The 13,649-nt window shown below is 35.8% G+C and overlaps 1 protein-coding gene across 1 annotated transcript in view; it reads left to right on the top strand.

The window, feature by feature from the left end:
* The window catches only part of Trhde (thyrotropin releasing hormone degrading enzyme), a 481,130-nt gene that overhangs the window by 337,586 nt on the left and 129,895 nt on the right, over nt 1-13,649 (top strand). The window contains exon 7 of the mRNA XM_055626014.1: nt 2,090-2,155. Coding sequence (XP_055481989.1) covers nt 2,090-2,155 — 66 coding nt within the window. The remainder of the gene's footprint in view (nt 1-2,089; nt 2,156-13,649) is intronic.

Raw genomic sequence — 13,649 nt, 5'->3', positions numbered from 1 at the left:
TACAGCCTGACAAGGGACCAAGGCATCACTACCTGGAGGGAATCAGTTAAATCATTTGAAGATGGCTCTTCTGCTCTGAAGGGAAGTTGGAGCTGACTGCTTGAGAGTTCTCACTCCCCAGGTGGCAAGGGTTAGTGTTGTTGAAGAAATGACAGATTTTACCCTCAGGGTGGGTAGACTAGATTGGAAAATACACAGGAGGAGAGCTTGTCAAGGTAATTCAGGGAGCAGATCTGATGCTTTCTAAAGGGGATTCTCACCAGCTCCCTAGATTGAATCATAAATGCTTATGTTTTATAGACTTATACAACTGTGCAGAAGACAAAGAACAAGAAGCAAAAATTATATATATATTTATATTTAGAAAGATAGAGTGAGAGAGCTAAAGAGAGAGAGGAATAGTAGAAGATGTGAAAGGAAAAATATCTGGAAGGGCATGAAACTTTAGGGATCGTGAGCTCATTATTTGTTGAGATGACAATGACATTCTCATTTGAGGAGCAAGTTCTTGGGGGAATAGAGATTTTTTTTTTAAGACTGTGCTTTAAGGGTGATTGACTAATGGAGTGAGAATATTATATTGCATCAAGTTTCCACAATTACAGGGAGTAGATTTAGTGTCAAACAGTGGAAAAATCATGGTTTTGTCGCTGGACTGACTCAGTGCTGGTTAGATGAATATTAAAGGGTTCATTCATAAAAGGATACCCTGGGTGCATGCATTGAGGTGTTATAGTGAATCTTATTAGCATATACAATTGGTGTGCAATAATAAAACTTCAATAATAAAACTTAAAAGAGACACCTTGAAAAAAGGATTCATGGCAGTATATGCATTTGTAAGGATGGTGGAGAGGGATAAGTAGGTGCAGAAGAATTTCCACAAAACTAGGCTGCCATTTCTGTTTAAACGGTCACTGTTTAATAACCCTTGAGGAGCTCAGCATGAACTGGTTTCTAGATGTCTAATTTATAGTTTTCTTACAAATGTCTGATCATCCTGACTTCCTCACCATTACTTGGATTCCTTCAAACTGATCACTTATGCACATTTTCTACTGATTGAATTTTATATTGTATTATATTATGTTATAATATAGTTCTCAACTCTTCTAGGTTAGCATATTACTCTATAACACGAAAAATTTACATTAACCACATCTGCTTGCTTACATAACCATATATATATAACTACATTCGGCTTAAAAAATAAATAGGTATGACAAAAATTAATGAGCCAACATGAAATAACATTGATGGTTCACTCTGTCTTTCAGACCTTTTATTGAACTGCTTTACATAGGCATACATTTATATGCATACAGGCACTAATTTTCAACATATATGTTTTACATATAGACAATATGTATATTTAAATATATATGTATATGTGAAAATATATATGTGAAAATATATATGTGAAAATATATATAATTTTATGTATATATGTGAAAATATAGAACTAATTCTTTAAGCTTCAAAGGTCTCATCCAATAGGATTGTTGGCAACTCTGTGCTGCAAGAGAAGAAAATAAAAGAATTCTAATCATTTTTCTGAGTATAAAGGATTAAAAAAAAAAAAAGTAACAGAGACACAGTTTGAACCCAGAAAGCCTGACTGCTTCACACTCCTGTCCACTCCTGCTATAAAGTATTCTCACCTGGGTTAGGAGTGTAGCAAGCAGCTATTGTACCCACAAATTACATTTTCATCAAAATGTTTGTTAACACAGGTGTCTCTATGTTTCCAGATCATGGGCTTTTGGGTATAAGCACTGTGCTCTATTAATCTTGACCTGTTCAATGTTCACAGAAGTATAAGCTACTCCCAATTACACACTGTTTCCAGAGATACTTGAGTCAAAGAGATTTTCATCAAAAAGTAATAGATTTTGATCCACAAAATATTTTAGATACAAAAAAAAATGACGTTTTTCAACCCATAAGATAGATATGTTTTTTTTTCCTCCTTGAATATTTTAAAAATGGAATAGAGTGAATGAAGTGAGCCATTCTTGATTGACACGTGGCACTTTTCGGATTACACTTGTTGAAATTCTTTTCTTTTCAATGCTTTCCCCCCCCACAGGGTGCTGCTTTAATTAGAATGCTGGCTAATTTTATGGGCCATTCGGTTTTTCAGAGGGGTTTGCAAGTAAGTAAAACACTTTCTATTTTTCTCTTCTCTTTTTCTTGTTATTATATTTATTTTAAGTATATTTCATGCTTTGGGAAATTTCTAATACAAAATTACTATTATGATAGAAAAATTTAGGATGTTTAAGGCAGGACTTTGTCCTTCAGTATGACAAAAAGAAGTTGTCAAGGGATATTCAGTGTATCCTCAGCGCAAACTCAAACTAGTATACAATTTGGAGGTGTTTAACTGGCATTCACAAACTGAACTAAGTTTTACACATGTCATATCCTGAATAATTTACACAAGAGCTTCAGAAAACCTGCTATTATTTACTGTCATTGAGATGTTTAAGTAATATGAGAGCAAATTGTTAGCTTTACTAAAATTACGTAATTTAGAGCTTGCTTTTCAGTCATGTGCTGCCTACGTTGTTGTTTTGCTACTGACACATACAGGTGCTATTTGTCCCACTGAAAATAGAATACTTTTCTTTGAAAGTAAAGTGAATCACTTTAAAAGAAGGGAGATGATTATGTGGTTTTTGGTATGTTGTTATCTCTTAGAAATCTGTTATTGTCTAATGAGAGACGAAAAGTTAGTGGATCCTGGAACCAGGTGGGAGGAGAGGTTAGAAGGAACTGGGAGGAGTTTTGGAGTGGAAACTGTAATCAGGATATATTGTATGATAAAACCATCTATTTTCAATAAGGGGTGGGGTTGGACCAAAAGACAATTATTTGTACTGCATTTTGGGGTAGTAAGCATGGAGTTTAAGAATGGATTTGTAAAAACAAATTTATTAAAATATATAAAAAATATAATTATAGAAAACTGAAACTTTGATTCTGTTTAATCTGCTAGAGTAAATCACACTCCCAGCCACTGTGATTGATGCATTATTTATGATGCATTTTGCTACTTAGAAGTGTCCTTTAAAGTAAATTGATGTTCACCTGAAGTACAATTATGCTAAGACAGAGAGAACAATCAATCTTATCTGTTCCTAGTAAGCTTTTCATTTTGAAATTTAAATAAACTACAACTGGGATCAGGTCATATTTTTGTAGTATAATTCTATCTTTATCCAAAATAAGAGGGGATAAAATAGAAAGGCAAGAGTTAAATTTGATATGGCAAACTACGTATTTAATGTAACAAATTAAAAAGCATATAAATTTATTGAAGAATAATTTTCCTTATAAACTACTTTTACAGATTAGTTTTAGTCAGTATTGAAATTTACTTTAGTCAACGCTTTTCATTACGGAGGTCCACAGAATAGCTGAATCCATCAAATGTATTTGCTGAAGGATAAAGCTTCTGTTTGCTGAGAGGTGAAGGCTCCATTCTGATCACATAGCTGTGGAAACCTTTTTTTTTCCTTCACTTCAAGGAGTGCCCTCCATGAATATCAACTATCTGGAGGAATGTCTTACCTTATTCACACGGCTTTGTTTTCCCATATTGAATTTGTAATGTGACAATTTCAGAAAATATTTAAGTTTTCATAAAGGCAACATAAATTGAATTTGATTTTTCTGGTGGCAATCTGATATGCAATCATTTTCTGCATACAATTTTTATTATTTCTCTACTATTACCCATGTTCAACAGACTGAGTGACTACACTTATTTTGACAGAATGTTTTTGCAGAATTTTTTCCTTATCTTGTTGTATTTTCTATAGTATGTAAAATATATTATTTTGAGTATATCCTATATCCCAAGCCTGTTCAGTTTTATCTAAAATTGCTAAAAGAAATACCCATTAAAGTAAACTTTCATTTGAAGCTAGTGTTAACATGCCATTTTATGTTCCAATACTTGATCTGGTTAATTTTCAACCTCGGGACTCTGTGTTTGTCATCTGTGCATTTCATTTGCCTTGAGACATCTCATTGATCAGGTGGATCTGTATCCTTCAGTACTTGGCTTGCAGCTTCATTTATAGTTATCACTCAAACTGATTTAGTGTATCATCAGCAGTTTGGATTAGTTTACAGTAGATCCTTCTGTCTTGGTGATAAATGATCATCTCTTGTGTACGGAGATGTATGGGGTACATTTTGGAGATGACCTCCTGAACAGACACTTCATGTCATGGTGCTGAGTAGTTTTCGAGTTCATATTAATATGCTTGCCATTTACAAGGCTCTGGGGAGTCTTACTTTACAACTTGTTGAAAGGCCTACTTTGGGATGTCAGCATTTACCTCTGAAGAAAATCTATTAATTGTTTTTACATTAACCATGGCTATTCTATCCTGACACATGAAAGTTTATTACTTGAAAACAGACTAGGTTTATATTTACAAGCTTGGGAAAACCCAAACTGCAATTGAGGTGTGTTTTCTCTTATTATTCTTCCTTCTTTCCCCCTTCCCTTTTCCATACTTTTTGCTTTGTTGTTTATCCTTGAGTGCTCATACAACACCCTCATGTTGTACTAAGAACAGTGCTGTGATAGCTGCTACTTTGTTACTTATTATCTAACAAAATTTGTGTTCTGCTGATACTTTTTTCTATATGTATGGACTATCCTAAGCTCTTTCTAGAAACAAAGCAAACATTATTTACAAATATGTTACATATAACTTATCTAGTGAGTTTCTGGGTCAGTTTATATATTCATTTTTTAATAAAATATCTGATTAGAGATGTTTTGTATATTGCACAGTATTTTGTGTGACAATATGTATTTTAAATTTCAAAATGAATATATCCCTCAGAAGGCAAGTGTTCTAGAACATTTTTGAGAAAACTTTTGTTCTTATTTGTTATATAACAGAGATAAGCTATCAGAAACCAAGGAGGAAATTCAATATTGAATAATAATGTCTAATATCAAAGAAATTCTCAATATTTTTGTACATCTCATTACTTTTGATTTTAGTTTAATGTTTAAATGGTTCAGTTTTCCATGTTCTTTAAAAATTATCTTAAACCTCTTGTAAATAAATTTTATTCATAAAATTAATTTATAATTTAGCTAGTAAGTCAGCTTTAAATTTTATGTTTGAAATGAAATCTGAACTTGCACAATGTACTTAGTTTAAGCTTTTCTGTTGTTGATTATACATACCATTCATAAATAATATATTTCAGGACACTGCAGTGATTATATTTTTGCAAGCTCTACATATCTACCGTTATATATAATCCATTACACAAAATGATAGCAGGCATTTTGTGGGAAGCTTGAGGCAATAGAATAAGCAGGGAGAAATAATTCTCATTTCTCTTTCTAATTAATGCTGAGCCTCTGACAAGCCATGAAATCTATCCTGGCCTCTAACCTACAGTTATAAAATGCAAAACTAAATTCTCCAAGATATTTTCCATCTTTCATAGTTTCTAAATATAGGATTTATTTAGGGCAGTTGATCATTTAGGCAACTGGTGTTAGATATTTTTAATTTGGAACAGCCATTTTAATTTGATGGGGGTGAATGATAAAATGCATGAGCAAAGGTGTCTTTTTATACTTGAACTAACAGCGTTCTGAATATTTGACTGGGTGGCCATTGGCCATCAATGCCTGTCGCAGTGCTATTGTATCAAACCATATGAACATCTGCTTAAATTGCAGCTTTTGTTAATAATAATCTGTTTTATCAGTGTATGTTGTCTTGGGGTTTAAGCTTCAAATTTATTGTTTTGCATTGCTTCAGATATGTAATATTTTTGTGGTTGATCTGTTGTTATCATCCATGATATTTGGTGAGGCCTTTTGAAAACTCTTTATGGTTTTCATAGCATATGTTACGATTTCTAAAACCAAATTTTCTAGGCGTACTCTTTAAGAGTGGAAGTGACTTTGTTTATAAGTCTGAAGGTGTCCTGGAGGTTGGCTTTAAAGAGAATTTTCCTGGTAAAGGGAACAGTGGCTGTCTCTGACATGAACTCAGTGGCTTGCTCTTTGATCGCATGCTCCTGAGGGAGGAGTAGCCTGAGGGGAGGAGAAGAGGAAGAAAAGGTGGGATTGGGAGGATATGAGGGAGGGGCTACAGCTGGCATACAAAATTAATAAATTGTAACTAATAAAAAAATTAATTGAGAAAAAGAGAATTCTATTCCTCTTGTTAGTTATCATTATAGGGAATTCCAACAAGGGAGGGCTTTCTCTCCTGAACAGTGGAGCTGTTTCTGATACTAAGCAGAGCTAGGTGAATTTATACCCTGAAAGACACTATTCTAATTCTTGCCATTTGTTTTCCCATCTATACCCATTCTTCACACAAACACAGTAAAAAGAGTGACTTGACTGGAGTTGAAACATTTCAGGTTAAAATTTTATACTTCAGTCTGTTCTGGTTTTCACAAAAGTTGCTTCTAAGACTTTAAAATCTCCAACTCTCTCTCTCTTTTGCTTAAATATTTTTTATTTTTAAATTGTTAAGATTTTTTTAATTTTTAAATTTAATTTTTTTATATTAATTACAGTTTATTTATTTTGTATCCCAGCTGTTGTCCCCTTCCTCTTTCCCTCCCAATACTGCCCTCCCTCCTTCTTCTCTTCCCATGCCCCTATCCAAGTCCACTGATAAGGGAGGTCTTCCTCCCATTCCATCTGACCATAGCTTATCAGGTCTCATCAGGACTGGCAGCATTGTCTTCCTCTATGGACTGGTAAGACTCCTCTCCCCTCAGGGGGAGGTGATTAAAGAGCCAGCCACTGAGTTCATGTCAGAGACAGTCCCTGTTCCCCTTTCTAGGAAACCCACTTGGAGATTGAGCTGCCATGGACTACATCTGTGCAGGGGTTCTAGGTTATCTTCATGCATGGTCCTTGGAGTATCAGTCTCACAAAAGACCCCTGGGCCCAGATTTCTTGGTTCTGTTGCTCTCCTTGTGGAGCTCCTGTTCCCTCCAGGTCTTTCTATTTCCCCCTTCTTTTATAAGATTCCCTATTCAATTCCTATCCAGAAAGGCAAAGAGGATGGACATCAGAAGAAGGAGAAAAGAGGGAACAAGTCAGGAGCCTGACACAGAGGACCTCTGAAAAGCTCTGCCCTGCAGACTATCAATGCAGATGCTGAGACTTATGGGCAACCTTTGGGCAGAGTGCAGGGAATCTTATGAAAGAAGTGGGAAACAGTAAGATCTGGAGAGGACAGGAACTCCACAAGGAGAGCAACAGAACCAAAAATTCTGAGCACAGGGGTCTTTCCTGAGACTGATACTCCAACCAAGGACTATGCATGGAGATAACCTAAAATCCCTGCACAGAGGTAGCCCATGGCAGTTCAGTATCCAAGTGGGTTCCATTATAATAGGAACACGGACTGTCTCTGACATGAACTGATTGGCCTGCTCTTTAATTTCCTTCCCCTGAGGTAATTACCAGGCCACAGAATAAGACAATGCAGCCACTCCTGATGAGACCTAATTGACTAGGATCAGCAGGAAGGAAAAGAAGTCCTCCCCTATCAGTGGACTTGGGGAGGGGCATGCATGGAGAGGGTGAAGGAAGGGAGGGATTGGGACTGGAGGAGGGAGGGAACCACAGGTGGGGATACAAAGTGAATAAAGTGTAATTAATGAAGAAAAAATAAAATAAATAAAATTAAAAAAACACTAAAAAAGTATAAATGTATGATTATTGTTTTTAATAAATTAAAATCTGTGATCTACATCTAACAGAAAGCATAAAAATATATGGTATTTCTCTCTCTGAAAAAAAAAAAAAGATTCCCTGTACTCTGCCCAAAGTTGTAATATGGGTTCTCATACTTTCAGTTGAGAAGGTAGAACACTACAACGTTCATGATTTTTACACAGTCGTATGATCACAAGTGGGTCCCCGTAACTTCAGTTAAGAAAGGAGAAATACTACAGTGTTCACGTTTTATAGTGTTGGCTCAAACTTTGCATATACTAATAACCCACATTAGCAACCCTGCCACACTATTCTGTGAAATACTTATTTATTTTCCCAAAGTATTTTCTCCAATTTAAAAAATTAATTATCATTTAAGAAATTGTTTTGTCCCTGAAAACCATGTGTTACTAAGGTCCTATTATCCTCTACCAATGCTACCTTTGTTAAAATTTAGTAAAGACAGGCAAACATTTGTAGATAGCTTTCTTTAAGTGTGTGGAATATTTCATTATTTTAAGATTATTTCCCATTACTATGCTAAGTAGAGTTTTCTTTTTGTTGTTGTTTTATTGAGAAATCTGAAGCAGAAAATAGGTTGTGCCCCTCCCTCTTTATCTTTTCTATTTGGGAAAACTTCAGTGTCCAACGGTATTGAATGTCCTTTCCTGTGAAGTATTTAGAATATTTTTCTTGGTTTTTATTTCTTTATGATTTCTTGGTTACTTTGCATGCCTTCTTGGGATCTCTCTGGCTCCCCAAAATAAACGTATGTACTGATAACTTAACAGAAACACAATGCTCACCTTCTACTGTCTTGTTGACAGTATGGACATTTTTTATTTGCCAGAAAGCATATCATTAAATACATACACATTAATTTTTACTCGTAAGTTGAAATGCTTATGGCCATCACATATACAAGACCATTTCATTAGTATCTACATTTTTTTAAACTTTGGTTTTGTAACTTTTGTTCAGTTTCTATAGGCAGAAGCCCTATTCCACTTGTGCAGCATAGGATTACCTTAAAAAATAACATATGTTGGTAAATACTGTACTCAGACAGAATTCCTGTGAAATCATTTAGAGCCTCAACAGTTCTTTGTTATTTGTTTTGATAACCTAAGTTAATAGTTATTTTTTTCAACTTTTTTTCTGAAAATAAAGTTACAAAGATGAAATCTTCTATGAACATTGATTGGCTCAGTAACTATTAAAATAATTCATAATATTATGGCTTTTAAAAACAAAAGAAAATAGTGTTATTCTAATGATATGAGACTAGAAAGATCATTATTCATGTTATTATGAGTCGACATCAGGGAATTAAAAATATATATAAAAAAGGAAATCATTGTTAAGCTCGATACATACTCAAATCCTAAAATTCCCATCAGTGAGTGAGTCACCTATCTACTCAGCCAGTGAGAATAAGCCAATAGCTTCTGAAATATGTTTGAATAGAAAAAGATTTTTCTTAATTAGTATTTAACTGCTCTTTTCCATAAGGTAACCTATAACAACATGTTTGGCTCCAATTATCAGGGTGGAAATTGCTTATGCAAATCAATGTAAGCAATGAGGTGTGGATAAAAGCAGAAAGGAAATATCATTATTATTGGTTTGTGCTCATAAAATTCTGATAGCCTGAGGGTAATGACAGGCACAAAGCCATGGTGATTATCATCAGCAGCAACACCCTCAATAACCTGTTCCAGCGGCGTGTCATATGTAAGTATAGCTATCTGAAGTTTTTATTTGAGAATTACAGGTTTATGTTTGTGGGTACTTGTTCCCTTCATGTGAGATTTTAGGCAAAATAAAGAAACATCAGGATAGAGATAGTACATCGAAGGTAGTAGGGAATATTTATCAAGATGATAAATGAGTCACTCCTAATGTAAAGTTACCATAGATAGTTTACTCAAATGTGCCTGTGCTGCCCTTGAAATACTGTGAAGGCTTAGATATTTTGCAGGCATAAAGGTTAATTTTACGTAATGATTTGTTGTGATCACTCAATATCATGCAACACTGATACCACTGCAAATTTTTCAAACACTGGGTCCACCTTAATCAGCATTTAATTTGCCAAATAACTTACTACAAGGGTATAATGAAAAAGTCCATTGACACATATATGCACCTTTACTTGTAATGCACACACATAAAAATTCTCTTATCTTAATTGTATTTATTTATTTATGTTATTACAATTTATTTACTTTGTATCCCAGTGTAGCCCCCTCCCTCATCTCCTCCCAGTCCCACCCTTCCTCCCTCTTCTCCCCCTAAGACCTTCCTCTAGTCAACTGACGGGAGGGGTGTCCTTCTCCCCTACTATCTGACCCTAGCCTCTCAGGTCTCATCAGGACTGGATGCATGCTCTTCCTCTATGGCCTGGCAAGACTGCAGCCCCATGGAGAGGTGATCAAAGAGCTTGGCACTGAGTCCGTGTCAGAGACACCCTCTCTTCCCCTTACTGGGCACGCACATGGAGATTGAGCTGCCTATGGACTACATCTGAATAAGAGGTCTAGGCTTTCTCCATGAGTGGTCCCTGGTTTGAGCATTGGTCTCTGCAAGACTGCCTAAGCTCAGATTTGTTGTTTCTGTTGTTCTCCTTGTGAAGCTCATGTCCCCTCCAGGTCTTTCTATCTCCCCCTTATTCCAGAGGATTCCCTGCACTCTGCCCAAAGTTTGGCTATGAGTCTCAACATCTGCTTCAATAACCTGATGGGTTGAGTCAGAGACCCCCTGTAATAGGTTCCTGTCCTGATCCCTATCTTCTCTCACTCCCAATGTTTACCCTGTTTGCGAGGATTAAGCATCTTCCCTAGGGTTCTCCTTCTTGTTTAGCCTCTTTAGGACTCTTTAGGACTATATATTTTAGTATGTTTATCCTATATTGTATGGCTAATATCCTATTATAATTGAGTATATACCATGTGTGTCTTTCTGCTTCTGAGTTACTTCACTCAGAATGATCTTTTCTAGTTCTGTCCACTTGCCTGCAAATTTCATGATTTCCTTGTTTTTAATTGCTGAGCAGTAGCCCATTGTGTAAATGTACTACAAATCTTGTATCTGTTCTTCAGTTGAGGGACATCTAGGTTGTTTCACACTAGCTGCAAACGTGAGGGGTGGGGACAATTTTGCACTTTGAAACACCCTTGTAGACTATTCTATTTGCACTACTTTGCTGACAGGCAGGCATAGATCCCCTTCAGGTTGTTGTTTAGTAGAGTATAAATTTAGGGGTGGCAATATTGTAATTCATAATACAACTGCTTGTAGCATTGATGCTGTGATCCATAATTGCTACATAGGAGATATGTAGAAACCAAAGTGGTGTGAGGCTATGCTATTGTCTGTAATTTAAAGCAGGCAAACAAACAAAAACCCTTTTCAAATCCTGTCAGGTTGTTTTGATTTAAAATTCTCTGTTTCATGCTATATTTGACAACCTCTTATGAAAAAAAAGTACTAATTTGTACACGATTTACATTCATTAAATAGGGTGATGGATTTTTAAAATATGTAAAACACTTTTTTTTTCCTGAATAAATAGCTGGATGCATGTCTAGGTAAGCCACTTCTGAAGGTGAATTTAGGATAAACACACATTTAAAATTTCTCACTCAGAATGGCTTGCCAACAATTATAAATCACCATTGTTCTTATATCACCTCCAAGTAGCTTTATTTTGTAAATGCCTCATTTTTTTCTTGTTTTTTAAACGTTATGTGAGTGCCTGAAACTTCTTACATGGAACACAGTTGATAGTGGCTTGGGTTCCTATAATACAAAATTTAGCAACAGAAAAAAACCTTAGAAAATGACTTTTTCCTTTCCATCTTTTACTCTCATCTGCTAGAATTAAATTGCAGACATTCTTCTTGTTTTTGCATGAGACTTTTGTCCTAAAAGCTCTGCTACTCATGCACATTTAGTCTTATGTTTTCTAAAAGGCAAAGGTTGGGTATGGCTCTCATCTTATCCCCTCTTCTGAGGAAACAAAAATTACACTTACATCCTGTATTCCATTGTATTCATTTGTGTACCTCTAGACCACTTGTCTGAATTTAACCCTCCCAACCTCACTCCTCATACCTTCTATCCACAACACAGTCACAACTAAGCACATTTACAAAATAAGCTTATTGTGTTTTCTATAAATTGTAAGATATAGCTTTATGTACTGTCTAGGGATCACCAAGATGATGTTTACATCTTGATGTTCAGTGTTTGCTGAAATAATCTATTGACATACTAGACATAATTTTTAGTTTTATACAACACAATAAATTTCCAGGAGATTTAAATAGAAACGAATTTAGCAAAAGGACCAAGATTGGTCCATCACGGCACTGACAAGGATGGGAAAACAAAACTCACCAAATGGTTATGATGAGACTTAGAAATCAAGGTAACTTGCCGAGGTCACAGCACAGAGCAGCTGACTCAGCTGGTGTCAATACTGTGGTTGTCAACGTCCTATCTCAGGCTACGGTGCTTCTGCTTCTCACGTGTTTTTAATTACTTCTTACGAAGCACCCACTTGTTGGAGAACAGGCCACATGCTTACACTTTAGCTGCCAGAGGAAGTGAGAGGGAATATTTAGCATTTTGTCCTTTCCAATTCAACACTGAGGAGTTCTTGCCTTCCTCCTACATTCCACACTGAGTTATTGCCCCTACATGAAAATGGAGCTCAAATCCTGGAAAGCCAAAAAGTAAGAAATGCTCCCTAAGATTTTTTTTTCAGTTATAATTATTCTTGATAGAAAGCAACAACATTTCAATCCTTTGCTTCAGCTTCTTTGTCAAGTCTTCAGAAAAACCACTGCTTGAATTTACCTGATCATCTGAAGACTGTCTTAATGTAGAGGGTCAGCATTCTGCTCTTTGGCCCAAAGTTGAGTGCCTCTGCTTATCATGGAAATGAACACAAATGTATCTGGTCTATCCAGAGCTAGGCCCTATGTTTTCTTATGAGGTACGTTCTGCTTTTTTAAGTCTCGTCCCCAATGGGAATCATTTGCTTTCGAAGACCATGATTTCATAGTGTATGAAACCAATGACCCTACCTTAAGCTGTATTAGCAGGATTTTAAGGAAACGCACAATGTGGTTTTGATTTTGCTTCAGGATTTGAGGGGAAAAAGCATCATGACTTTTAGAGGGCCAAGAAGGGATGCTCTTGCCTTTCTCTGTACAAGTCTCTTCTGAAGTGGTACTTGGAATTCTTGCTGACATCCAGCCTAAAAATAGTAAAGCTAAGGCATAAATAAAGAGCACCAGGGCTCAGCTCTGTGATGTCTCTAACAGGAAGGAAGTTTTGCTGTTTTAAAAGTCACTGTGTTATTGCTCTAGCAAGGACTTCCAGCACTATGTTGAAGAGATATGGAGAGAGTGGGCAGCCTTGTCTTGTCCCTGATTTCAGTGGGATTGCTTTAAGTTTCTCTCCGTTCAGTTTGATGTTGGCTATAGGCTTGCTGTATATCATCTTTGCTATGTTTAGATCAAGGGGATACAGATGGGAAAGGAAGAAGTCAAATTATCACTATTTACAGATGATATGATAGTATACATGAGTGACCCCAAAAACTCTACCAGGGAACTCCTACAGCTGATAAACACCTTCAGCAAAGTGGCCAGATACAAAATTAACTCAAAAAAATCAGTAGCACAGCTGTATACAAAAGACAAAAGGGCTGAGAAAGAAATTAGAGAAACAACACCCTTCACAATAGCCACAAATGACATAAAGTACCTTGGTGTAACCCTAACCAAGCAAGTCATAGACATGTATGAAAAAAATTTCAAGTATCTGAAGAAAGAATTAGAGGAAGATATGAGAAGATGGAAAGATCTCCCATGCTCATGGCTTGGCAGGATTAACATAG

The sequence above is a fragment of the Psammomys obesus genome, unplaced genomic scaffold (genome assembly GCF_907164565.1).
Source record: "Psammomys obesus unplaced genomic scaffold, mPsaObe1.curated_primary_1811, whole genome shotgun sequence".
In the NCBI taxonomy this organism is placed as follows: Eukaryota; Metazoa; Chordata; class Mammalia; order Rodentia; family Muridae; genus Psammomys; species Psammomys obesus.
Note: the sequence above shows the minus strand (reverse complement) of the source record. Positions and strands in the feature narration are given on the sequence as shown.